This window comes from Helicoverpa armigera, chromosome 5, assembly GCF_030705265.1.
Source record: "Helicoverpa armigera isolate CAAS_96S chromosome 5, ASM3070526v1, whole genome shotgun sequence".
NCBI classification, from domain to species: domain Eukaryota; kingdom Metazoa; phylum Arthropoda; class Insecta; order Lepidoptera; family Noctuidae; genus Helicoverpa; species Helicoverpa armigera.
Window position 1 is genome coordinate 6,260,224 of NC_087124.1, and position 27,734 is coordinate 6,287,957.

The following is a 27,734-nucleotide window of genomic DNA, read 5'->3' on the forward strand; positions in this document are numbered from 1 at the left end:
TTTTATGTCCCAAAACTCAAAAATTTTCGCGCTCGCTTCGCTCGCGGTTTCCTTACTTTACGCTTCAATTTTTTATCACTTATAGCTACTTTTAATGTCCCAATACTCAAAAAAATTCGCGCTCCCTTCGCTCGCGGCTTCTTCTCTTCACAGTCGCTTTTTACTATATATGTCTCTCTAGGACTTTTAGTGATCCAAAACTCAAAAATTTTCGGGCTTGCTTCACTTTACAGTTGTTTTTATTTTTCAAGATTTTTTTAGTCTACCCTAGCAAAAAGGGAGCGTCGTTTTTAAGTTCTTTTATTAATAAGAAAGTAACTTCTAGTTTCCATATGAACTTTCTTATTTACGGTACTACTTTAAATCCCAAAATTTTAATACATAGGCGCCATCATCAACAAAGAGTTATGTACGTTTGGGCAAAATTTTAAGTAATTTTTGTTTTGAGTTCTAAAATATTACAAAAAATTTCGCGCTCGCTTTGCTCGCGCAATCAGAAGACATCAGATCATTTTCTCGCGCACGTCCGTTATAGCTTTTTGTTCACTTTGGCTTTTTATGGTATGTTTACTTCATGAAAACTCTAAGGAAAAAATCGCGCTCGCTTCGCTCGCGGCTTCATGTACATTTGCGCTTCATTTCTGTGCATATCTTACTTTTTGACTTTGCTTTGTTAATTTACAGTGGTTTTTATTTGTTTTGTGTCCTTAGACTAAATAAATTTCGCGCTCGCTTCCTTACATATGAAATATGTCTCGTGCGTTGATTTTTTCAACGGGAAACCCACAAAAAACCATTAATAACATATTTTACTGAAATTAAACATTGCTGTAGATAATTTAAGTTCGTTAGTTAAAGTTACCCATAATCCGTTCTAAGCACTTTGATATACATTATGTTGGTACCTACCCATTAATCACAATCTTTCAATACATAGGGGCCACTTGGGTAATGATTGCACTGCATTGATGCCCTAAGCAATTGCTTAGTCTGCTTATGGGCTAACCCAGGACTTCTTAGGTTACTCTAAGACTTGAGCATTTCAAGTAAATAAAAAGTTATGTGTAATATATGTTATGTACCTATTGCAATATTTATGTATCCAAAAGGAAGTGCGTTTTCTGCAATGAGAGAGGTGCATGTACATATTTTTTTCTGTTGGACAAGTAAAATGGATATGAATGGGCGGGTGGGTCCGGACCCCCTTATATATTTTTTGACAAAACCCAGTACAATATGTAGTCGTAGGGCGGCATAATTGGTTTTGCACGCGGGCGAACAAACAGCTAGCGGCGGGCCTGACCTTGGCTTGAAAACGAACTGTATCTAACCAGTACAAAACGTTTATTTGGCGTAATAGCAATTAGCGCGACACGCCCGCGTCTGCGCAGCGGCCCATGTCTCTAGACTGCACTTAGAGTAAACGCACCTAAGATACGCTCAGTGAGCTTGCCTAACTGTCCCGGTGTTTAGAAACACCGGCTACGTCTAGTTTTTCCACCAGCTTAAGCTATATCTAAGTATCTAAATGTTTCCACACACATGTATTAGTTGCGTTTAAAAGTATCAACGTTAAAAATGGACAAGGATATCTTAATATTTGATATACGTTTAAATATTCGTACGCAATCAAAGGGACACATAAAGCTCTAACGATGACGAAAGAATTTGTGCCATCTTCACTATTCACATTGAATATTAGAAATTCCTAAATATAAAATGTAAGCTGCTCAATACTTCCCACTTTTATAGAAGCAGGATGTAAATAGTAAGTGGAGCTCGTAGTAAAGTTGTTACAGAGATCGGAACTGGATAGTTCTGTGCCCTACGGTGGCGGAGGCGGCAAGTGAGTGGCAAATTGCACGTTTATTGGTGTTTGATTGCAGAAAGTTGATGCTATCGTGGCTGCAGGCGGCGATGCCGGAGTGCCGCGTCAACAACTTGACGACCGATTGGAACAGCGGGGTTCTGCTCTCCGCCTTGCTCGACTACTGCAAGCCTGGCATTTTCCCGCACTGGCGCGAGCTCAGTCAGTATTGATTATGACAGATTTCATTACACCGTACAACGTCCCGAGCAGTCTTTAAAAGTAATTGGAAATTCTGTAAGGGCGCAAATTGATTTTATGAAATTAATAGCCAACCGTTTTTACTTTGTAAACTGTTAACCGATAACGCAGCACTCCGCAGTATTCAATTTAATATCAAAAGCAGACTTTCAAACTAAACAACTTGCTAAATACTTGTTTATTAAAATTATAAAAACAATTAACAGCACTAAGTTTACACAGCAGTGTGTAACTATCCCTAACTATTGTGAAAACGTATGTTTTACTTTATTCCTGTAGATCGCCATGAAGCTGTAGAGAACTGTCGTCGCGCGATGAAACTCGCGCACCGTGAGTTGGATGTGCCCATGGTGCTGGAGCCGGAATACCTGGCATCACCCTGGCTGGACGAGCTGTCGGGCATGACCTACCTGTCATACTTCATGAAACACGAGTCTGCGGGATTCAAAGCTACTCTCGACTGGGTCAACTCGCGATTGGAGAGACCAATTACCAATTTCACGGTTAGTTTCCAAACACTGCTTGCCCCTTTAGGGATCTACATGTGCCAGATTGTTATTTCGAAAGGTTAACTTTCTTAAAATAAAGATCATTGTAGGCGTGTGATGTTCAGACATTGTAGCTAAAGGCGATTTTTTCTCAGTCATGGTAACACGAGATTACGTAAATCAAATAGGTGAAGGTGGCCTGTTGCAATGGTTAGTGCCAGTAATTTAACAAATACCTGAGTTATTTAGTCACGTTTTACTAGAAAATTTACGATGGCTCGTCAAGTTAAGCGAGGCCTGCGAGTCTCACGACAATATTATGTCTAGTGATTGAAAGATATGATTTACAATAGTGCGGTACCTCCAGTACCCACTTACTGTTCACATATTCTACTTTCCGTCATTTACAAAATTACTAAGGAATTACATTGTTTATGGCTACCTTAAAGTCTTTCTGCAAGCTATATTAAATATTAGATTGTTTCGAGGTGGTGGAATAAGTACTTTTTAGTACTAAGGTATCAAAGATTTTATGCCTCTAGTTCTATTGAGATATGATTTATTTACATGTTAGACGGATTGGAATGACGGTCGCGTGTCGAACGAGCTCGTGCGGTCTATCGGTGGTCCGGCGCCTCCTCCGAGCCGGTTGCGGAGGGACCCGGCGCGCTGGGAGGAGAACAACCAGCTTGCCATCGATGCTGCTAAGAAAATAGGTAAATGTTGTGTTAATGTAATTAACACCATCAAAACATAAATAACGCTTACCTATGTACATAATACTTAAGTCATATCAATATCCCTTGAGGGATAGTTAATATTAAAAAAATATTTCGTTACTTTTATTCTCTGAATTATTATTAATCATACATACCAATTAAAATCATATGATACAAATTCTCAGAGTTATAGATATTCAGTATTCATATTGGTTGGTTCTATGAATAATATTTCATTGGTAGATCATGTTTCGCAGTATTTTAATGATAATTTAAACTATCACCGCACACATTCACGAGCGTACTTCTGATATTATAGTTGAAGTTATTAATTATAGTGAATCTCTGATTTATGCCCTCGAGCTCCCAATGAATTATGCCCATTTATTACAAACAAAATATTTGAGGTAGAATTATTATAAATTAAATTGATATCTGAAATATAAGTCGGACAATTTTCATGTGCGATATATATTACGTTCTGTAATAAATGTTAGACAAATTGAATCGAATTTAATAGGTAACTACCGACTCCTCTGGACTTTTCAGAGAGGTTCAATAATGTTCTCATTTTAGCTGTATTCACATTTTTTTATATTATTTTATTTATTGCTCTATATATATACAATTATATAATTTATAGACGTTTACTATGTCCTTTGTCCTTCTTTCACGCGGTCTGTCTACATCTCTATATTCAAACATTCCTACTACGGGTCTGCTGGAAGATGCTTTGTACTATTTTTTACCTCTACTTCTGTCATGTGTTTACTGTGTACAAAAATGGTTAAATAAAATAAATAAATCTTAACAGCAATCTTAAATACTATATTAAAACTAAATGTATGTTCCCAGGCGTACACTCGGTGTTATCAGCTCGCGACCTGAGTCAGAGCGATGTGGAACACTTAGGAGTGATGGCGTGGGCCACACAGCTGCGTAACGTGCCTCCCCGCCCTCCCATACATGACATGCTGAGGGTAGCTCTAGACTCCACGTCGGGAAGAGTTGGGGAACCTGTGAGTAATATTTATGATTTTTGGCAGTAGTGTACGACTTACCTGGTAGGAACTTAGAGTTCATTGTGTACTCTGATCTTTGATGGCTTATCTTCAAAATAACCAAATGAGTTATTTAGGAAGCAATATAAGTTTATCACTAAGTAAGAATCTTTGAAGTACGTTATCTACATTTTTGTAACATCACATAAATTCTTACATAATTTTGTAATATAAGTGAGTCAAAGGAAGACTTTCTATTTATACTTATTCCGTAGAATTTGAGAAGTCACATTAACGATCTTTGGGGACGAGATCGCTAATTCATCTGGCTTTTTTATTATTTGAGTTCAAACGGAAAAGCGGAAGTCTTATGAAATTCCCCCGATGCGCGATACTGTCTATCACAGCCGGAAGTGCTTCCATCTGATTTATCCGGCAGAAGTGAAGATTAAGGGCCTGGTTGTACTTAAGGGAGATTTTAAATCGTGGTATTTATGGTAAATTTAATTCAGAATCCATTAAAAGAAGATCGACAAGAAAACTTTTAATGAGTTTTAAAGCAATTGTGTATTTGATTTAATAAAGTTTCTTTTCAACGTTGTTTTTACGTAATCGATTCATCTTTTTGAACAAATCAACCAGTGGCTATATTCAGGGCATACTCGTACTTGAACTACACGACTTTGAATTTGGAACAGCTGATTAAACAACCGAACTCAACGCTCATTCGCTTCCCTATTTCAGACCTACATAAAAATTGAAAGCATATCCAACGATTTATCGATATCAGAAGTAAAAGTATCGATTGTGAATCCTCTGGAGCAAGAATCGAGACTGAAGCTCGATGCTCGAGGTGGCGGGGAGTTTGTGCCCGAACATGCTGGCATGCACGAAATCGTTCTCACCGTGGATGACATCAGGTATCTGTTTTATTAGAATTTTATTGGTTATAAAGTGTCTAGTGTATTGTCGATACAGTCACGCTATTGAGTCACCTCTCACGCCGTGCTTTGTAATATTTATAATGATTGAAAACATAAATTTACGATATATTTATTAGTTTATTGCATGCACTAAAGAGTGGATTTGAGGTGTGTCTTTATCATTGATGAAGTTATTAAGCAATATTAATAGTTAAAATTGCAACTATACCTACTAGCTATGTAATTTTGAATTTTTGTTTACATTGTATCACGTTATTTACCTTTCAGAGTTGACGGGCGCTACTTTTTCCGTGTTCTACCAAGACTGGTAACCGTTCCGCCGCCAGGAATGGCTCCGTGTGCCATAGGGAGCATAGTCGAAGTGCTAGTCAGTGCTACAGGTACGTACCGTATTGATACGTGTACAGTCGAGAGCAAACATGATAACATTGCAATGTCCTTAGCTCGTGCATGTACTACCGCTCCTTACGCGTAATTGACCTTTGGACTTCGAACGTTAATGCTATACATACACAGTAGATATGTATGTATGGTAGGTACAGTGCTATTAAATACCAACTATAACAGTACATTGTGTACTGCAATAGAATGGGAACAGATTTGTATCTGTCTGAAGCAATGATCGTTGTTGATAACCGAATTAAGCATATCGATTGTTGTGCTTCTATAGTTCGTCATGGCCAATTTGCGAAGTAATAACCTTATCATTTTGGATTACCTGAATAGAAAAATTCTTACCGTCAAAACGTCGATTAAGCGCTGGGGAGAAATTAATCTTCACAATTGGTCACTTGGGGATTCCGTTTCAAAACATTCAATACTTTTTTTTCCTCTACGCTTTGATGATCGTTTTTTTCCTCTTCCAGGGGCACCAAGGAGGCAGGATGTGGACGTAACAGCCCACTCTCCGAGCGGCCGTGCCGTGCCGCTGCAGGCTCGTCACCCGCCACCATCAGCGCCCGGCACCACGGCTTCTAGTGCCACCTTCCAGCCCGATGAGGCGGGAACATGGACCATAGCTATTACTTATAAGGGCGAGCATATTCAGGTATGCTTTGGTAATCTTCTAGTTAGTAATTTGTCAAATTTAGTTAAATATTTTTGTAAACACACATAATAAAGAAAGACGATAGGAAAGAAATAATTTACAAAGGCAATGCTAATTTCTAAAGAAATCTCTTATCTCATCTCTGGTAATGTCTCGTTTTCCAAAGTATTTTGGACAGAACGAAAAATTAGAAATCTGTCGTTTTCTTAATTCGACCTTACGTTTGATAGATTTTTATAAATATTCTTATTTTGAATTCATATGGTTACTATAATTTATTTTCTCTTCTTCTAGGGAGGCCCCTTCACCTGTGAAGTCTTTGACCCACACGGAGTATGGTTAAGCCCCGGAGCGCTCGAGGGCGCTGAACCTCTAAAGCCCCACTCCTTCGAGCTGGACACCAGCGGCTGCGGCGTCAAGGGAGACCTACAGCTAGACATTGTGCATGACAAGAGGAGTGTCATGTGTGCACTCGAGAAACTCTCCGCTACTAAGTACCGTGCTACTTTCATGCCTAAAGCGCCTGGAAAACATAGGGTAAAAATATTTTGATACAACCGAAAAATAAAATCGAAATCCTAAAGAAAAATATGAACATCCTTTATTATCATCAGTCCGTTTAATAGGAAATATTCATACATAATATATAATAGTAATAATCGGGATTTAATGTATAAAGCATAATGCTTTTGATGGTAATGCCATTGTATAAATGCTTCGCTTTTATCGAAATAAATATTTAGTGCATAAACTTGTCCAGCTGTTAATCAAAAAGCCACTCATATTTACATGTTTTTGCTATTAGTATTTTTGATTTAGCCCGCTGTTAAATTAATTTATGATGTGGAACATGAAACAATTGCAAACGATTCTGTTTTACTTTTTATTTTGGTTCAAATACTTTGTTCGATATCGTAATAAATTCATAATTTCAGTTGTACATATACTTCAACGGTTACGATGTTCACGGGTCGCCACACATGTTCCGAGTCGGCTCTCGGTCTAAGAAGCCTCGTGACAGCTCCAGCCCCTCACCTGCTTACGCGAGGATATCTAGTCCAGGTAACTCCTGCATTTGCAAAATATTTCATTAAATTCCAGAATGTTAATCTACCGAGAAGATAAACAAATCATACATCTGTAATGGACTTCAAATCTCTACAATAACAATAGCAGTCGAAGCTAAAGCTTATCAATCCCCATAGTCTAATAAACAAACGTATCTGTTATCCAATTTCCCTTTGTTACAGTCACTCGTTTGAGATCTGAAAGTCCAATGAACCAATACAATATACACGAGTCAAATACGAAGCACAGTACGAGTTCAGTGGACCGACGCGAGGAGAGACGTGATTCCACCGATTATTACAAACCCTCGTACGGCTCTGACACCAAGGAAAAAAATTACGACGTGACCGACTCCGCATACTCGACATCAAAAGCTACGAAAAAGGAAACGTACACGAGATACGGTTCGGAGAGTCCAAGAAACAGGACAGCGAGTCCGATAACAACGAAACATTTGGGGAACGGCTCCCGGTTGGACGTGAATAGGGCCGCGAGTCCGTATCGCGCCAGCTCGCCGTACCGCGCCACCAGTCCGGTCGGCCGGACCGGCTCGCTCGCCAAAAAAGACAGCCCTTTGAACAGGACGGCCAGTCCAATTAACAGGTGCGTGCTATTCACTCACACGCAACAATAGACCTCAATACCCTGCCGTGTTCTGCGTATGTGTTAATTAATTTATTTACATTTAAAGCTTGAGTGCAGATGCCTCGTATTTACCCTGTAAATCAATTTTAATAGACTTTTCAGCGCCGTATTGCAGCATGCCTGTAAATAAAAGTCCTTTGTCTTAATAAATAGCTGTCCTGTTAATACATTTGTATAACAATACACAGTCTTAATGGGCCCAATTAGTTCTCTTAAATGCTTTATTTATTTGTCCCGTAACAATTTCAATTTATTTCCGTTTCGTTGTTTTAAAATTTTGTATTAAATTAAATATAATTAATGACGCGGTTTGCACCGCCGGTTATACAAATGATGATTAAAATTTTAATTTCAATTTTGTAATAATGAAATAATAGGGCTAACCAACTATGCATTCAGACCTCTATATACCAGCTAATATAGGATATATAGTAGATAAACTTGCAATTCATATTCGATCACAAATACCAATTCTCCACTATACTCATACCATTAGTTAAAAACCCAAATAGCTTAATCCACATATTTACGCACATAGACAAACGCGAATCAACCAACAATTTAATCAACAAATACAATTTTATGAAGCGCCGTTCAAATATGTGGTTTAGCAACTACGATTTAATTAAATTGAAATTATTGAGATGCGTATTTAGTAACTGATGTGTTTGTAGGGTGAGTAGTCCGACGGAGCGGTACAGTCCGGTGACCACAACAAAGCGCGTGGTGGAGAAACGTTCCAACTACAAGATGTATAGTTCGTACAGCGGCTCCCAGGACAACTTGGACCAGGCCAGCCCCCTGTCTTCACTGGAAAGCGATCGCGCCAGAAGGCTCGGCAGCCCCAGTAAGTTACCGCAGTATTTACATACAATTAGCGTTTGTGTTAAACGCGTACTTACCGAATACGCGTGCGTATGTTAATGATTCATGCGTTGAATTAATAGTTTGTTCAAGCCCCTCGCATTAGTAAATAATTCTGTTACATTTCCCCTTAAGATTAAGCAGGTATATTTATAGCTAAACATCTCTTGTGTTATTTATTTGAAGTATTGAAATACACTTCAAGTTTTCATACAATATTTTTATGAGAGCTTTTTTAGTAAACTAAGCAACACGCCAGCATTTTCCCCGTACGAGATAACGTACGCGCCATAAATCATACACCCGGAATTTGTATATGACAGCTGACCAATAGAATAGCAATGCTATGCAAATACGTACACTACCTGAATAATCTTTACGAGTGTTACCTGTTTTAAATAAAAAACACCAGAAATCTTGATTTGACATACTAAGATATATTGATAAGACACGAATGAAACGCGCGGGAAACAGCAAGCATTCCTGCAAAAATAATTTACTATAATATTTTCTTAGGCACGGGCGATCCTGGCGGGAAATCCTATCATCAGCGTCGAGACTGGGACAGCGTAGAAAAAACAAGACAAATGATGAGCGCCAACAGGTGAGATATCGATAATATGCCACACAAAGGAAACAATGGACGCATGATTAATGATACGCAAGTAGTTATATTATTTTTGCGCAACCTATCGGCAAATATACAACTTGTTATGAGTGGATAATCTGAGATATATTGGCATTGTATGTGGTCAAATGTGTAAAATAGTCAAAGGTACGCTATCCATCGTGAAGAAAACCAGACTTCATTAGCTATTGAAAGTATTGACACGAGCCGTTAGACAAAGGCTCCATTCAGTAACAATAATTACTAAAATCGATTTCAAAATCACCCCATTTCCAGGCTAGTTCCATACACGTTACAATTACAAGACTGCATCTAAATTAACATGTGGTGCATTATAACCGTTTGTGTGTGTAGCCTCGAGTCTCCTAAAAGCCCATCGGAGCGGGTCCCCGGGCAGAGCACCCTGGACCGCGAGACAAAGCGCAACACGCAACTCAACAAGTTCACCGACTACTCGAGAGACTCCTTCAACCGGCAGCTGGATCGGTTGGCCGACGACCGGGACTCCGACACTTACACCACTCGGGTACGGCTCTTTGTTACAACTCACGCTAACAAATAACCAATATACCGCGCCTTTTTGTAATTGCGGGAGTTCAATGACTGTTATAGTGAATGTACGCCAATATTCAAAAATCCACAAAATATTTATTAACCGGCTCTATTTAATTCCTCTCTAATTTAAATCAAATCTATTTCAAATCATCAACTGTATTTTCTCTTTTGTTATCAGATTATGTATGTATTTATTTGCAAATAAATAAAAAAGCTTTTCGAAAAGCATTATAGTGGATATTTTAAATTTTCCAATACGAAATGTATTGGATTTATTTCAATTCATTCTACATGAGTCGTTTTTAGAGCTTGTAATATTTAAATTCGACAGCTATATAACATATAGCCGCACAAAACATCCTTCTAAAGCGCTCTCATAACTTAGCCTAACAATATAACTATACTTATATCCATGCATTTACGCTTAGGGATAGTTTAGTAAACTGCAAACACGCCGTCTAACCGCGCCAATAAACTCCTCCGGCGGACCTTACAGGCTAAACTCCCACTGACCCTTACATAATAATACGCAAGTTTAGAACAAGTCGCAACTATGTAGCGTGCGTGACTCCCATGGTTACGGCATGTTATGGCATCACTTAGCTCACTACACTACAATGAGGTAACTTCCTGCCATAAGATTGAGACCATTGACTCGATAGCCACACTTACAGTTTACTTCAGAAACATTGCCTGCACATATTCTTATAGGTCCTATAAGAATATTTGTAGGTAATATGTCAGTTCCAATTATATGGGAAGAATGCATCAGTCTTTTAGTGGGAAAACTGTGAACGCATACTATTTTAAAGGTTTTTAATCACGCAACTACATACTAAACTGTGAACAAAAGAAGTCGTCCAGAGCATAATTGGCTCATACGTATTTCTTTGAGGATATGTATTTATCTATCAATACCCACAATACCATACAGTACCACCAATTTTGCATCTGAAACACCATTTCCAAGAAACCAAGAAAATGCATATTTTAAAACAAATGCAAACTATCATTCAAAGAATATTTTATTACGTAACAAACAACAAAACAGCAGAATTTACATCTCTCATAGCTCGTTACAATAAAATTGGAGTCTAGTATAATATTACGCTGAAAATTTCCCTTGCACCTCGTACACTCCGTTTATAAAGGCACTTGGTGCTGATTTCTTCGTGTTGCAAGCCAGTATACCTCTCCAACCTTTTGTGTAATTCTTGGAAAAGTCAGAGCAATATTGCGAAATGTTATGCGCAAAATATGAGCGGTTATCGTTAGAGATCTTCCATCTTTTTGAGTAATAAGTGTTAATATCGACTATCATTCTACACATGTGTTCGCTTTGTGATTTTTATCTCAAAGGAAAACTGAATTTCGAATAAAAACAGGATTCAATTATATTTTCTCATGTAACGTTAACAAATCATAACATTGGTACGCTTCGAAGAAGCATTATACATAGCGGTTGCACAACGCTCCTTTGTATTATTTTTTCTATGGTGCTTAAATCAATTGACGGAAAGCTCTAAGTTTTCCTTCTATAACGGGCCATTAATAGTATGTTTTGTTAGCAGCAAGAGTTCAGTAAGCGGGAAGTGCGCGAGAGCACGTACGTGGTGCGCGACTCGTCCTACAGTAGCGTGGAGGAGAAGCAACAACAACAGCAGTCTTTTTTATCCAATAGGCCCCCCCGCGACCCTACCGGGGGGGCCCGCACTGAAACGGACGCCGCACACGCACGTTTCAGGTACCTTATTACTCCTACGTACATATATGAGTAGCACTAAGTACATATATTTGTAATATTAGATCGATGAATAATGCAAAAATAAACTAGCTATTAAAAAATGCTGAAAATGTATGTACCTCTCTTTATCTATGGTGAACGATCATTGAATTAATGGAATAACTAAAGAAATTTATCACGATCAAATGAAAATCGACATCAATAGAACCACACAATGGTATTCTCTTATAATTTAAAAGAATGCATTCGGTCCTACAATGCGAGGTAAAATTTTAATATAACAATGAAAGACCGCATTGGACAAGTCTTTCGACAAAATATAAAGCACTTGAAATGTTGAACACTGTAGACATTTCACTATCGTATAAATTTTGCACTTCGCCGACTATTTTTCTTTCATTTAATTTGAAACATCAAAGAAGGTAAAGTAAGGTATTTTATTTCAACAAGTTTGCGTACTAAGTGCATTTTTATTTCATCGTCACCTGCAGCGTGCAGTCTGTACTATTGTATAAATTTAGCAAACAGTTCGTATTTGTAACAAGCTACTCAGCAGCATTTCTTTGTAACTCGTTGTAACTGCGCTTTTTGTTTGCAGACCAATTCAAAGGGATAATAATAGAGGTGCCAAAGGAATACTTGTAAAGCCATCGTACAAAGGAATTGTAGGACAACCAGTTGAATTCATAGGTAAGTTCTATTGTAGTGTTTTTATTGTTAGCGCCGCCATGTTGGTGGTACAGGTTTGGGTATCTGCCAATAGCAATGTCGTGTTCCCAGCTCAACATTGAGGTTAATTTTAATTACAATTAAACTATATAGCACACACCAACTTATCTTGTATATGATGCTAAGTAGCTTTAGGTACGAGAGATGAATTTCAAATCATGTGGGTAACTTTAAATTTGCATAATGTGGTATATTTATGTGCTGGCTGCTAGAGTACCGACGTATATTTCACTGAAAATACATGCTTCTAAAATTAACAGAAAACACCACCTAAATATATACCTACTCCAGTTAATAAATTACCTAATTATAACAGCATAATTTAGAAGCAATTAAATTAATACTTTACAAATAACAGTAAAGAAATTGATGTTTATTATTCCTCCCAAAAATATGCCTTATTCTGTTTATTGCAATCATATACATTCCCACGAATATTTTAATCCGGGTTTTGTGCCTCACATAAAAGATTCGTTAAGGCGAGGAAGTGGTCAACAATAATTTCATAACCGGCACGCGCATCTAAGGCGCCAAAAGGGGTCGGAGCGTCTGAGCGGGGCGAGGATAACAATACGCGCGCTAGCTTATAACTAAAAGTCGTAAGCGACAAAATGGTTTTGTAATTTTAATATTTAGAAATGATAATTTAATAAAAATTCCTACTACAATTTTAAAGAGTATGTATATACTCAACTACTAAAAAAGTTAAGAGGCTTAAATCGGTCCCGTTTGCCCATAATATGTGAATCTCTTTTTAAAAAGAGGTATGTTTGATATATTTTTCTCTGTTATAAAAGTTACCTAATCATGTTTCTACAACTAACAAAATAAGGTTTATATCATGAACTTTCAGGTAACCAAGTTGTATTTTGATCCGTTTTGTATTTACTGAGAAAAATTGACATCCTTGGCGCCAAAAATTCCAATTCGTCCTCTTAAAAAAATTACCGTCAACCAAAAGAACCAATCCATTTATAACCCTCATCAGATGACAAGATCTCGGTTTATTTCCAAAACAGTTGACGGAAGCATGGCGGGCCCCGGGCATCTTGAGCTGGAAGTGTCAGGAGGTAACGGGGCCCTGGTGGCCAGCTCAGTGCGGCCCCTCGGGGGCCATCGGTACGCGGCTGCGTTCACGCCGCGCCTGCCGCGACCCCACACCGTGAGGGTCACCTTCAATGATGAACATGTACCTGGTAAGTCTTTCTAAATTTTCTATCATTTTCAGCAAGGATATGAATCAAGAGAAAACCATACATACATCAGTTTCGAAAAATCCGACCAAGCGCTTTTAGGAAAGGTAGGTTTTGAGCTTTGATTGGCTCTTCTTAACGGGGGCACTACTTAGCCTCAGGTTAATGTCACAAAACTTAAACTAACTTAAGCTTATTTAGATCAAAACAAGCTTAATTTACCTATCCATTGAGAAGCCTCTAGAGCCCACTTCAAAGCCGACATTTGCACCTACAACCAGTATACTTTTGTCGTTGTAATCTTTGGATATTTTGGGTGATTTATAACCATAGGTTGACAACAGCTGTTCTTGAAAAACGAGTACCTACCTATGTACAGTATACAGCTTTAAGTTGACACCTGATAGACAGACTGAATGCGGTCGACCTTGCTGAACAAAACGAGTTACGACCAAGCTTAAGGTATTTTAATGACAATGGGAAAATGTGAGGATATGTGGATTAAAATTAATTAACCTTTTAAATACAGGTTGTTACGGTTACCGGTCTTGTAGTCATAACAATACTCAAAAGATCCCGATGCTGAGTCCTGTACGACATATTTTTTAAATCTTAATTCGTGGACATTCCATCAATAATAGAAAAAAATACGGAAATATTAAATTAATATTTTACGTAGAACACGAACTTAATTCGTTGAATACTGACTGAAGCTCAGCACCGAAATCGGCTTTCAAAAGAAGAGCGAAGTGCAACGCTTGCATTAATTAGAAGAAGACGTACCTACTCGTAACCCTATGAGTAGTACTGCGCAGAGCCTGTTCCGTGAACGCTGGTTTATCCAAGAACGCGCTCGCTGTATAAATTGTATGTGATTACTGGAATACGAGAACAAAGGAGCGAGCGAATCACACCAGCCGGCAACACTGTACGAAACAAATCAAAATTGCAACAATAGTACTCGGTTGCAGTCTTGCAGTACCTACGCATTGTTTATACCTAGCTGCATTTGGCTGCATTTCTTCAGCTACAGCGCCTTAAGCTTCTGTTTCCATCTCGTACTGAATGACTGCAGATGGTTTCGCATTACATACTCGTGCATGCATTTTGAATACGAAAGTTATTCTTTACTGAGTTCCTTGTTTCAGAATACCGTTAATTCCTTTCTAAAGTGGGACTTTACAACATTTTACTATACGCAAAAATAACGGAGAGTTACAAATAAGTGACATTCGAAAATAATGAACTCTAACGAATAATAGTGAGATTTCTATCCAATGACTGAACAAAAATCCTGATGGCTGATGAATGACTATTCATTACATGATTATAATATTAAAATCGAATTTCTAATACATACGATTACAATATTCTTTGATACCTACTAATTGAACGGAAGTTTTTTGTGTTAAATCCGCTGTTTAAGTGGGATTAATCTATACTTAGCATCGATTAATTCCCTTTGTCTGACAAATACCATTAACTAATTTTTAAGAGTAATTAACCTAATTATTTTTATCATTAAGTTTAATTTACTATTAATGATTTTTATGATACGTAACATGTAAAGGCAGATTATCATACTGAGGTAGTTTTATTTTATATCATAAAACATGAAATAATTGTGAAACTTTTAGCAAGCTTTCTATGTTGATTTAGATAAAAAAAACATCTGTTTGGCCTTATTTTTTATAAAGGCAATAGCTTTAATTTGTAGAATTTAATAAATTAAAATATTACTCTGCAACATACACTGCTAATATGCCGTTTCGTTTCTATAGATCTTTATCTATAGATAAATGAGTAAGTTTCATCAATGTATACTTAAGCTTTGAAATCATTTTAATTAGGTACCATACGCAAACTAAATCTATTAGCTAAGCGAAATTAATAACATAAATAATTAATTAATTAGCACCTATAACGAAGTGACCGCTACAGAACTTACGGTAGTTATAACGTTTGGTCCCAACTCTCTGGTGGAGGCAGCTAGCAACAAAGTTTCATGTAGGGATACCGAGGTAATTAGTTTTAAACCTATATTAATATAATTATGTTTTTTTTGTTCGTTTGCTTCCTAAAGGATTAGAAACTACTGGTCCCATGAGAAAATAATCTGTTGCAAAGTTACACTCTTCCCGAGTAACATACAGGCCATATTTTGTAGAAGTAAGGACAATAGTTCCTAAAACTGCGGGAAAATATCTAGTATATCATATTATGCTAAGAACATTGACGCGTCAGGGCCCGGATATCGTTAAATATATCGATAACGGATGTTTTTTTTTCCATGGCCAACTCTAATCACAATTATCTATGAACATGACACAATAAAGATAATAATGTATTTGATAGAATAATACATATCGACTGGACACGAACAGCCCGGTGGCACTCGATACTATTCACATTAAATAAGTATTAATTAGTGTTCTGAGTCTAGTTAGAGTAATTATGAAGAAGATAATATGGTTAACAACGGATGTGTTTTTCTTGGTAATGATGAAAATCCTATCTGTTAGATTTTTTGCGGTCCTATACGAAACTAAAGCGAACTAATCTAACGTAATATGTTGCAGCTTTGAGGCACACGAAATCATTGTACCTAATGGTCGATAATACGACGTAACCATGGTACAAAACAATTCGTGTGCAGTGAACACAACGTGGTGCACTTAGCTTTCTACGCTAGTATTGTGATTCTTTTCCACGGTGCGTGTAATTTGGGCATTACTGCGTGTCTGAGGGAAACACTCCACTTACAGCATTATAGTAAGTTCAACTCAGTCGTGCGCGCGGCCTTATGTGTGGGTAACCCTTGTACATATACAGTGACTTTGTGTGCGTGACAAGAGGTACAGTCGGGTACAATACAGTTATTTAGGGGTTATATGGGAGTGTGTGGTGTTTAAAGAAAAACAGTTATTACGTAATTTAATGTTTATTTATTTATAATGATTATGAATCGCTACTTGAAAAATCAAATGATGAATTTTCGGATCCGCTACTCTCCAAGATGAATTAAAAATTCTGACTCCATATCAAAATGTCTATAGTATTCTTCTTTTTTTTTTTGTAAAACGTGTAGTTCTGATAAGCTCTTTACGCAAACTTCTAGGAATAGGAACGAAACTGAACACGGCTTATAAGATTTATGTCGTGCATCTCAACTTAGCACACATTATTACATACATTTAACATTCACGTACATTTCAGGATCCGATTAAAGCAAAGAGAAATATCACTTCAAGGTTGTAATGCAATTTAATCTTTCCATTTTAGATAACTAATTACGTTAATAAATATTGACGATGCATCCCAGATTACGTCATCTTAGTCTCTCGAAATAATCTCGTGAAATACTTACTTTCAGAATTTGTTAATACAGCCGTCTATGTAAATTAATTTGCTAAATGAAGTTGGCAAATAAGTGATTTTTAATTCTTTTAAAAGATGAATTTCACTTACATTTACGTTCGAACGGCATTCTAAATTCAATTTGAAAATGACGAAAGTATTCTTTCCAGCCATTGCTTACGGGATATCATCATCATCATCTCAGCCATAGGACGTCCACTGCTGAACATAGGCCACCCCCTTTGATCTCCACAGATACCTGTTGGAAGCGACCTGCATCCAGCGTCTTCCGGCGACCTTTATAAGGTCGTCTGTCCACCTCGTTGGTGGACGTCCTACGCTGCGCTTGCTAGTCCGTGGTCTCCACTCCAGCACTTTTCGGCCCCATCTGCCATCTGCTCTGCGAGCAATATGGCCTGCCCATTGCCACTTCAACTTGCTAATCCGGTGGGCTATATCGGTCACTTTGGTTCGTCTACGGATCTCCTCGTTTCGGATTCGATCACGTAGAGAAACACCGAGCATAGCCCTCTCCATAGCTCGTTGAGCGACTTTGAGCTTTGAGATGAGGCCGATAGTGAGAGACCACGTTTCGGTGCCGTAAGTCATCACTGGTAACACACATTGGTTGAAGACTTTCGTCTTGAGGCACTGAGGTATGTCGGACGAAAAGACATTGCGTAGTTTCCCGAACGCTGCCCAGCCGAGTTGGATTCGGCGGTTGACCTCTTTCTCGAAGTTGGACCTACCTAATTGGACTACTTGTCCTAGGTAGATATATGAGTCAACAACTTCGAGTACCGAGCTTCCAACAGAGACTGGGGTGGGCTGAACATGGACATTTGACATAATTTTCGTCTTGTCCATGTTCATTTTCAGGCCCACCCGTTGTGAAATTCAGTCGAGGCCCTCGAGCATCATACTGAGTTCCTCCATCGACTTTGCCATGACTACGATGTCGTCGGCAAACCGAAGGTGAGTGATGTATTCGCCGTTGATGTTGATGCCAAGTCCTTGCCATTCCAGGAGCTTGAAGGCGTCTTCCATTGCGGCGGTAAACAGTTTCGGGGAGATAACGTCCCCCTGTCTTACGCCTCTTCTCAATGGAATCGGCTTCGTGCTATGCTCCTGTACTCGGACCGACATGGTGGCGTTATTATACAAACACTTCAACACCTCGATGTACCGATAGTCAATATGGCATCGCTGGAGTGACTCAAGTACCGCCCATGTTTCCACCGAATCGAAGGCTTTCTCATAGTCCACAAACGCTAAGCATAATGGCAAGTTATACTCCTCGGTCTTCTGTATAACTTGCCGCAGCGTATGGATGTGGTCTATGGTACTAAAGCCTCTTCGGAAACCGGCTTGTTCGGGAGGCTGGAAGTCATCAAGCCTGTGTTCGAGACGGTTCGTGATAACCCTTGAAAACAGCTTATAAACATGGCTTAGAAGTGTGATGGGTCTGTAGTTCTTCAACAGGCAGTTGTCACCTTTTTTGAAGAACAACACCACCCCACCCTGCTCCATGCTTCAGGCGTTTTGCCCTCGGACAGGACGGAGTTAAAGAGCTTCTGGAGGACTTTAAGTACCGGTGTTCCACCCGCTCTCAGAAGCTCTGAAGTGATTCCGTCCTCACCCGGCGCCTTGTTGTTCTTAAGCTGCTTCAGGGCCATCCTAATCTCGTACAGACTGATGTCCGGGATATCTTCGGTATAATGTCGGGACAGCTTGGCTCTTGGATCTCCTGCCAAGCTGTTGACGGGCTTTGCGACCGAAGTGTATAACTGTCCATAGAACCTCTCAATCTCGCCTAAAACCTCTGCCTTGGTCAACGCTATGCTGCCATCCTCCCGTTTCAGCTTAGTCATCTGGCTTTGCCCAATAGACTTGTCCTTTGCGAACACTTTGGAGCCTTGGTTTCGCTGTATGGTCTCTTTAACACGATTCGTATTAAAGAGACGCAGATCGTGTCGCAAGGACTTGGATATTCGTCTATTGAGCTGCCTATATGACTTCGCGTCGTGGGAAGACTGCAACTGTAGCAAGCGTCGTTCAGCCATGAGGTTTAAGGTTTGGTCGGTCAGTTTATGAGGCCTATCTTTACGGCAAGGTCTAAAAAACTTAGCCCCTACCGTGCGGACAGTTTCCACTAGCCCGTCGTTGATCTCGTCCACTGACACTAAGTTCTCGAGGCAAGCAAAGCGATTAGAGAGCTCGAGTTGAAAGCTTTCCGGGTTTTGAATATGGCACCGAGTAGGTCGGAGCGTAGACTTCATCAGACTGGACCTTTCAAGTTTAACATTGATATTCAGTGAGGCTCTTACGATTCGGTGATCGCTTCCGGTTTTTACCCTGTTGATCACAGAGACATCACTGAATATCCGTCTCTTGTCGGTCATGAAGAAGTCTATCTCGTTTCTCGTGAAACCATCGGGACTCAACCAGGTCCATTTCCTGTGAGGCGGCTTCTGGAAGAAAGAGTTCATCATGAAGAGTTCCTCTTTCTCCAGAAAGTCAGCCAGCCTCTGTCCCCTAGGGTTCCGTTGCCCATATCCAAATTGCCCCACTCTCAACTCATCACCGCTTTTCTTGCCCAACCTAGCGTTAAAATCCCCCATAACAACAGTGAAGTGGGTTTTGGAACTATGTATGGCCCTACTTACGTCCTCATACATAGTCTCCACCTCATCATCGGAGTGTGACGAGGTCGGTGCGTATACCTGAATGACCTTCAGCGAATATCTTTCGGATATTCTGAGTATTAGGTATATCACCCTGTTCGACACACTGTCGATGGTTGTTATGTTGTTTACGAGGGACTTGTGAACGAGAAACCCGACACCACCTTGGGACTTTTGGTCGCCCTCCCGGTAGTAGAGCAAGTTACCAGACTTCAGGGTTACGGTGTCCTCTCCCTCTCTACGGACTTCGCATAACCCTATAATGTCCCAATGTAACTTGCTCAACTCCTCTTCCAGCTCGCAGATCTTTTCGTCAGTCCTCAATGTGCGTATGTTGTGTGTTACCAGGGCCAGTCGTCGTGGGGGTGGGTAGCCGGATCTCTTCCGGAGATTCTTAGCACCCCCTGCTCCGCCGTTACCTTGACCGCTACCCGCGCCAGGGATAGCGGAGCTGCCGGGGACTGGGGGCCTGGTTTCTGTGCTTCTCATTGGGGGGTAATTGCCTTTAATCGCCACGCTTGGCAGGCGGGTTGGCGATCGCAGTGAGGGTATGCAGTACGCGGAGGACGCTGCTGCCCGACCTCCGGTTTGTCCCTTAGTCGCCTCTTACGACACCCACGGGATGATTTGGGGGGAGCGCAATTCTAAGCCGGCGTCCCACGGCATCAAGTCAAGAGTTATCGCGTCACGCTGGCGGCCTACTGCACATTTGCAGCTAACTTGCCTACTTACGTCAATCATGTAACAACCAAGCTACAATTCTAATGTCCAGTCGTCATGTGAGCTTGATTAGCACTTTAGAATAAGTCATGACTGTGCATTCGTTATTTGGGTAAATAGGCCGATATTTTTACCAATTCATGCTTGTTTCAAAAACGGTATGGGCATTTTGTTTTTGGGAGTTGTACGTAAGATAATTGATAAAATATTGTAGATTATATTTTATCAGGCTGATTATCTTATCATTGATTAAATATCTATAGATAATATATTACTTAGCTTAAATTAAATTCATAGATATTCTCGGTTCCTTTGTACCTACAACTATAGGTACGTACTCAAAGATTATTTTTAAATAAAACGTTAAACAAATCAACTCGATCTGAGAATCACCACCCTGAAAACATATCCAAACATCCCCTTATCGATACTTTCAAGAATTCGTAGTATCCTAAGTTTTTTCCAATGTTACCCTGTTAGCATGAATCAATGCATATGATTTATATGAAATCTCGTTTCGGTTATTACTCTTGATCTACAGCTACTCAACAAACTGGGCTGGGAGCGGTCTTAGCCGGAGTTCAGTGAGTTAGCCGTGTACACTTTGTGTATAACACGTACTCAACATGATTAAGTTATAGTAAGTCGAGCGTGAAACAACACTGGCCATACCTCGACTCACTCAAACTGTACACTTCATAAATTGAACATGTTTAATCGCGTTTTTGAACTATTGCGCTGATTAAGTTAATGGAGATAGTGAAATATTGTTCCTATCTATCTCTATTATATCTTTTCTTTGATATTATTTCAATACTTATTGAAATGAAACATTACTTTTCGCCCAGGACTAGGTACTAATTTTAAAGCGTCTGCCTCAAATGATTTTCATGAAACTTAAGTTGCTGGAAACTATACGGAAAAGTACAGTTTAATAAAATAAATGTCCTGGAAGCTAAGTGTTGAATGCCAGAAATAAGTACACAAAACCAAGCAAATATTTCCATGTAGACAGTTATATTTCTGAAACTCTGTAAGCATATTCACAACACAATTTTCCATTTAGAATAGACAAAATTTAACCAAGTCTTCAAAAACCTATATCTACATATAGTCTACCTAATTCTTGTTTCCAATAAAATCACTAACCAATCAGTCACTAATCGTATGCAAGTTAAAAACTTAGTTAACAAATACCCCGTGGCCCAGTTCCGGATCGACACCAAGTCAAGAGTCGACGTCGACTGAACGCTAAACGCGATAAAACAAGTGCATACAAAGCCTTATGCTGCATCTCTCTCCTTCCTTAGTGAAATGAGCGAGTGGAAAGACTGCCGTCTCGTGACAGTGAAAGGGGCCGTTGTACAGAGTGGTTAAAAATCTTGTAAAAGTTTATCGGAGGCTTTGAGTGGTGGAGATTAATTAATAAAAACGAAAAGAAATAGATTTTTGCTGTTGTTCCGACCTTATTTGCTAAATAGTAAAGTTATTGTGAATTATTAAGTACGTACATACTTCACTTGTAATAGCAAATATGTAGCTGCGAATTCAGAATCCTCCATAAAGTTCTTGTACATGTAAAAGGTGTTTATGCAGGTAACACCATGATTAAACGGTCGTACGTGTTCCTAACTAGTGAGAAGTCGTGCAACTTGTGTGCGCCCCACTGCCGTTTGTCAGCGCTCGGAGGTACCGCTTAGAATACCTGCATACCGCCGACTAAACTATCGGACGATAGATGACAAAAACAATATTTAAAGTAAATCTTAATTCATCAAAATGTTCACTTTTTTGTCGGTCTTATACCGGCTGAGTACCTGATCCTTGTAATTTACGTACTACATCATTCATCTTCATACTGATTAATGAGTCCAAACTATCGGCCGACTAAAAGTTTTCAGTGTGCTGGTACTCTAGCGAGAGAACTAGTGACGTCATGTCACCGCCATATTTCCTCAGATCCATACAAATTGGCCACGACTTGACACACTTACAACTGCTACTGGATGAAGTATATGGAGCTTTTGTATTCAGCGGGCTCTTTGAATCAGCTGCGAACTGTCATGAACAGGTAGGTAGGTACTTTATGTGAGTTTTTTTGAGTTTGCTTAGTAGGTAAAAAATACAGAAAAAAGTACAACTACAATTTATTCAAAAATCCAACTTACTAGTAAAAAATACATCTGTCTGAGTTCTGATTATTAAAAATCAAATAAAATTATAATTAAGAAAAAAACACAATAACCAACCACATTTTTTGCAGATAAAGCAAAAAGTCTATTACATTAACGCGATAAGTCTGAAATATTAGAAACTCGGCGTAAACAGAAAACAATGAGTAAGTGGGTGTAGGTTAGCACAATCCGGTGCGACGTGACGCGATGCCGGCAAACTGGTTGTTTTGCTGCCACTACATGTAGGCTCTCGAATTCCAGCCGCCATTTTGAATACCACAGTGACGTCACGCAGCTGGGCGCGGGCGACTCTGCGCCTGCGCACCGCCTGTGCCTGACATTTGCGTCGCGCTCGCTTCCGAACGAGGCAATGCCTCCGAACTATCAAAATGCATTATCGCCGCGTATTCTGTCGCGTATGTGCTAAATACTAATAGACGTAACGCAGTGCCTCTCTGATCTTAGCGTTGAACAAGAACAGTTGAGCTCGCCACGCTTCGCAACTCCATGGTGCAGTGAATGTTCTATGAAAGTGTTATTGTTGTGATTTCTTTTCGTCTGGTCAGTGCAGTGCCCTACATACTGTCGCTAGGGGGACGCGAGTTTGTCTCCGGAGGTAGTGTCGCCCTCGATAAGTGAGTTCATTTGCATATCTATAACATATTCCTACATCCGTATTGTAGGCGGTGTGGCCGCGACACGTCATTCGCAACCTTTGCGCAACCTTTTTGAGCTAATTGCTTTTTGTAGTAAGTACCAGAACAGTTATCCCTGTACTAAGTTTCTAAGTTATGATTCCACCTCTTATTGCTGTAGCCAGTCGAATTAAGCGTGAGAACGAGCACGGCAAACGCACAAACTTGTTTCAAGCTCCATTAAAGTAATCTAAGTAATAACATAGCCATCGCCCACGTAGTTTAACACTAATATTGCGGCCTTGTTTAGGAAATGCTTAAGTTGGAAATAACATACGATGTTGTGGAAAGAAGAGTTTAAGTTAAAAGTATGTTACACTTATGATGTCATTATAAAATTGTCGATAAGTATAGTTGTGCACATTCAATACGTAACATTAACAAGTTAGCGGTTAGATTCACCCTAGCCAGTACCTATGGGTATGTACGTTAGGGATCTAGGCTACGTTTCGCGCCACTGGGTACATACAAAGCACGCACCGTGCGTTGAACTCTTTTATAAGGGCCGCTTCTCACGCACACCCCTTTTGTTCAGCGGCGCGTACGCAACCAAAAATATTCTTTAGAACTAAGTAGGTTAGTATGTATGCAGTAAAAATCTCGTGAACAGATAGCGGATGTGAAGTTTTTGCAGACAACAGGCATCGGAGCCGATCGCTCCGGCCGAAGTTGCGTGACTGTAGCAGCTGTGTGCAAAAACTACCCGCAAACCTGATCATTATCTACAAACCTACTTCAGATACAATTGGAATTAGAATTGGTATTGCTGTAACGAAATTATCGGGGTTACTAGGTTTTATTCATTGCCAATTTTGGTTTATTTGACGATACATGGTCTTTTATTTAAGTACCCAGTTCAGATTGTGTGATAATGGTCTCATTCATCCACATTTAATTATTTCCATAAAATTCTATTAAACTCACTAGGCCTAGTCCCCATTAATTAAGTTATATAAAAATAGAATTGCTACAGCTGACGACAATGGCTTCATAATTGTGTATGTTAATTCAAATTGAAAATGTCTCAGTCTTAACTGCAATCATCAATGTCAAGTTAATTAAAGTACCTATTATTCTAATTTCCTAATTCAATGGTTTTATCTCACGTTACGTTAGTGAAAGCACTGCCAACGTAAACGTTATTTACTTGCATAAGTTAAATATTCAAACATATAACGCACATGTGCTACTATCACTTTCTTCTTATATAATTGTGTTCACAACTCGGAACAGAATACTTGATGACTTACTAAAAGCATCTCCTATTCGTTGATAAAGCTTTCTGAATGTTCTCACTATGACTCATAATGATAATAACTTGTACAGGTTGAATATTAATTCATTATTGAAGCTACATTGGGTACAGCCCCTATAAAAACTAAGTTATAAAAATAAAAATTATCATTTAAATTGACATGACACAAATTTAAATAAAAATCCAGCTATAAAATAAATTGAGTATAAAAATGTCGTCTCAACTAGATCCCAAAACAAGTATCAGTTTTGATGTAACATCCGCACAGTTTAAAATAAACAGTTGGCCGACAGTTGACCAATGATTTAAAGTTTTCAGTCGATCTAAAATCGACTAAATACCTGACTTTTGTAATGTACAAACTACAGTGCATCTCATACTGATTTATAAGCCCGAACAAACTGCCGGCCGACCAAAAATTCGCAGTGTTTGGGTACTCTAAACAATACAGAAACACATTACTATAACTACTGCACTCATAATCGTGAACTTCTATTACATGATAGAGCGCGGTAATGCACCTGAACTGAAGTAATAACAACTAATCTAACCCTTCGCACTCTCGACCGTGACGAGTGTTACGTACAATTATAACATCGTCTCAGTCAGGTGACCATGCCGCTTTACTTGTACTCTTGAATTATAATTTTAAAGACGAATGAATGTCCAGTTCAAGAAAAGTTTTTATGTGGTTTGTAGAAAGGGGTGTAAAAAGTCATCTATGCATGTTGGTCATCTGTATCTACGACTAGGCTAAACTAGGCTGACTCACTAATAATCATGACCTATGTGTATTATAATATGTCAGCATCTTGGGCTTTATTAATCCAATCGTGACTACTGGTGATAAGGTTTCAATTTTGGACCTGAGAATACCCTGTGTTTCTCACTTGATTTGCCTGCCTTGATATTATAAAGCCTGCTCCTAAACGGAAGCAGGCTTTATAATTTGCAAATTAACCACGGTGCTACAACAAACAAATTCGAATTAAGTGTTTTCAATCTCAAATTCCGAGAAAACAATTGCAAATTTATTTTGTATATTTAATTTGGTTAGTACATAGGTAGGACCCAAAAGCATGTGCACAAAAATGTTATTAGAATGCGTGGGTAACACAAATTCTGAAAATGACAAATGATAATGTTTTAGTCATTGTGGCTGCAACTCATCCACTTAAATTATTGAGCCGCCATATTTGTCATAATAACCACTTCATGCGATTTGCGTTGAACGTAACGTGTTTGAATTCGGTATGAATAATAATGCATTCGGCATCATTAGTTACGTTCGTTCGGTGATAGTCGGTGATGAGTGTATTGAGTCGTATGTTACGTAAATATAATGCTAATTACTACTCAAATATTTGCCACCTAATAGGCTGGCTGTTGTTCCAAGCCCTTTGTGAATTTCAATACGGAAACGTGTAGGTAGAAAGTTTTGTTTTCTAATTTGATGGTTAGCGGCGAAGGCTATAAAACACTTGTGTAGAAGACATAATAGGTATACCGTATACCTATATTAAGAGACAACATTTATTCTTGAGTAAATAGATTATTCATTATCTTTATTTGATGTATTAATAACTAGGTAGAATTATTTTGCAAAAATACAATACAATAATTAATAACTAATAATAATTAATAAGAGCATTGTATCAGGGTACAGCAAGTATCTGCAGGTAATCTTTTTCTCTCGAGTGTCGAGTGTCGCGCCGGTGTCAGGTTGCACCACTCCTGTTCACAGGAAACTTTACTTTTTTACACCGTTTAACATAAACTTGCTGCAGATTAAATCACGGTAACACGATATTTCCTGCACTTATAGCCACGGAATTTATTGCTAACCTAACCTACATACTTACATATATAAGTAGCTAGATCTTTAGAAATAATTTGGCACAGTTATTTTAAGCAATACAATTTTTTATTAATATTGATTTCGTTATTAAACATCTTATATAATTTTAAGTCGACATTAGATGATCAGATTATTTTAAATGAAAGCAGAGATTTTTTAATTCAAATAAACTTATTAAAAAAAAAATTGCCTGCATATTTTAATTTATTTTAAACGAATGATTTAGTTATATAAACAAACAGTAATGCATTACCATCCATAGGCATTTGTCTCACCAGCTGCATAAGATTTCAACAGCCGTGTAAAAGCTTGTGAATGAAACATTGCGTGTTTCATAACTAACATTCCGGATAAGTAGTTACTTAATATACATATACAGACTAGACGAACATGGCCGATTTCAAGTAAACCAGCACTAAACGGCAGGAAGTTGCTACTTAACGAAATTGCTAACATATTAAAGTTATTACCTCAAGTTTATTGCAAAGCATAATCTGTTTTTCCTGTATTTTAGCGATTGCTTATTTAAGTTAACACGACACCTGCTCAAAACTGGTCGTCTCTACACCAAACGTTTTCGAAATATAAAGAAAAGACTTGTTTTCAAAACTGACGAACTCAAGTTTAGTTTATATTGTACAGTACAGCATTAAGTTTTCCACAAAGAACTTAGATATCAAAATCTTACTCAAGCCATGTGTTTTCGTTGTGATCACAACAATCTAGCATACGCAATAGCAAATTTTCCTGCATAAGTAATGTGCAACTACATATTCTGCATACAGCAACGTTATTGCATCAATGAAACTGTTACTAATTCCGATGCAAATATTTTACCAAATATTGGCGATTTGTTTATGCAAGTTATTTCCATAATTTACTGGAGCGTCTACATATTTCGCACAAACTGGACCGCAAATATTCATCGCTCATAATTGATAGTTTGGCAATATTAGTCGTCAGTGGCAGCGGTGAATGCGGATGCGATGCTCGTAATTGAATGGGTCCATCAAAGGCTGGCGGCTGCAGGAACTTATCGGTGGCAGTGAGCCGGCCGGACGACTCGCGCCGAGGACAACGGGCTGCCCGCATTGCCTGTCTAAATACCTTTCTACGTGACGCTGTCACACGCCGAGCTGATACCGCACTGCGCTCACACGCGGAAATCATTTCACTAAACAATTGCTGCCTTTTGTTTACACATTAGGGAGACTCAAACCGTTCATTTCCAGACACAACAGTTTAATCGCTATACTTGTACATACATCCGCATGTAACACAATCTATTCCGCATCAT

At 38.8% G+C, this 27,734-nt stretch overlaps 1 protein-coding gene across 1 annotated transcript in view; it reads left to right on the forward strand.

Annotated features, from left to right (window-relative positions):
- The window catches only part of LOC110370243 (filamin-A), an 84,834-nt gene that overhangs the window by 17,567 nt on the left and 39,533 nt on the right, over window positions 1-27,734 (forward strand). The window contains exons 5-20 of the mRNA XM_064034927.1: window positions 1,887-2,029; window positions 2,348-2,571; window positions 3,131-3,272; window positions 4,131-4,294; window positions 5,021-5,196; window positions 5,488-5,600; window positions 6,087-6,268; window positions 6,563-6,805; window positions 7,204-7,330; window positions 7,519-7,939; window positions 8,656-8,828; window positions 9,362-9,449; window positions 9,828-9,999; window positions 11,600-11,772; window positions 12,371-12,462; window positions 13,521-13,697. Of these exons, the coding sequence (XP_063890997.1) occupies window positions 1,887-2,029; window positions 2,348-2,571; window positions 3,131-3,272; window positions 4,131-4,294; window positions 5,021-5,196; window positions 5,488-5,600; window positions 6,087-6,268; window positions 6,563-6,805; window positions 7,204-7,330; window positions 7,519-7,939; window positions 8,656-8,828; window positions 9,362-9,449; window positions 9,828-9,999; window positions 11,600-11,772; window positions 12,371-12,462; window positions 13,521-13,697 (2,810 nt within the window). The remainder of the gene's footprint in view (window positions 1-1,886; window positions 2,030-2,347; window positions 2,572-3,130; window positions 3,273-4,130; window positions 4,295-5,020; window positions 5,197-5,487; window positions 5,601-6,086; window positions 6,269-6,562; window positions 6,806-7,203; window positions 7,331-7,518; window positions 7,940-8,655; window positions 8,829-9,361; window positions 9,450-9,827; window positions 10,000-11,599; window positions 11,773-12,370; window positions 12,463-13,520; window positions 13,698-27,734) is intronic.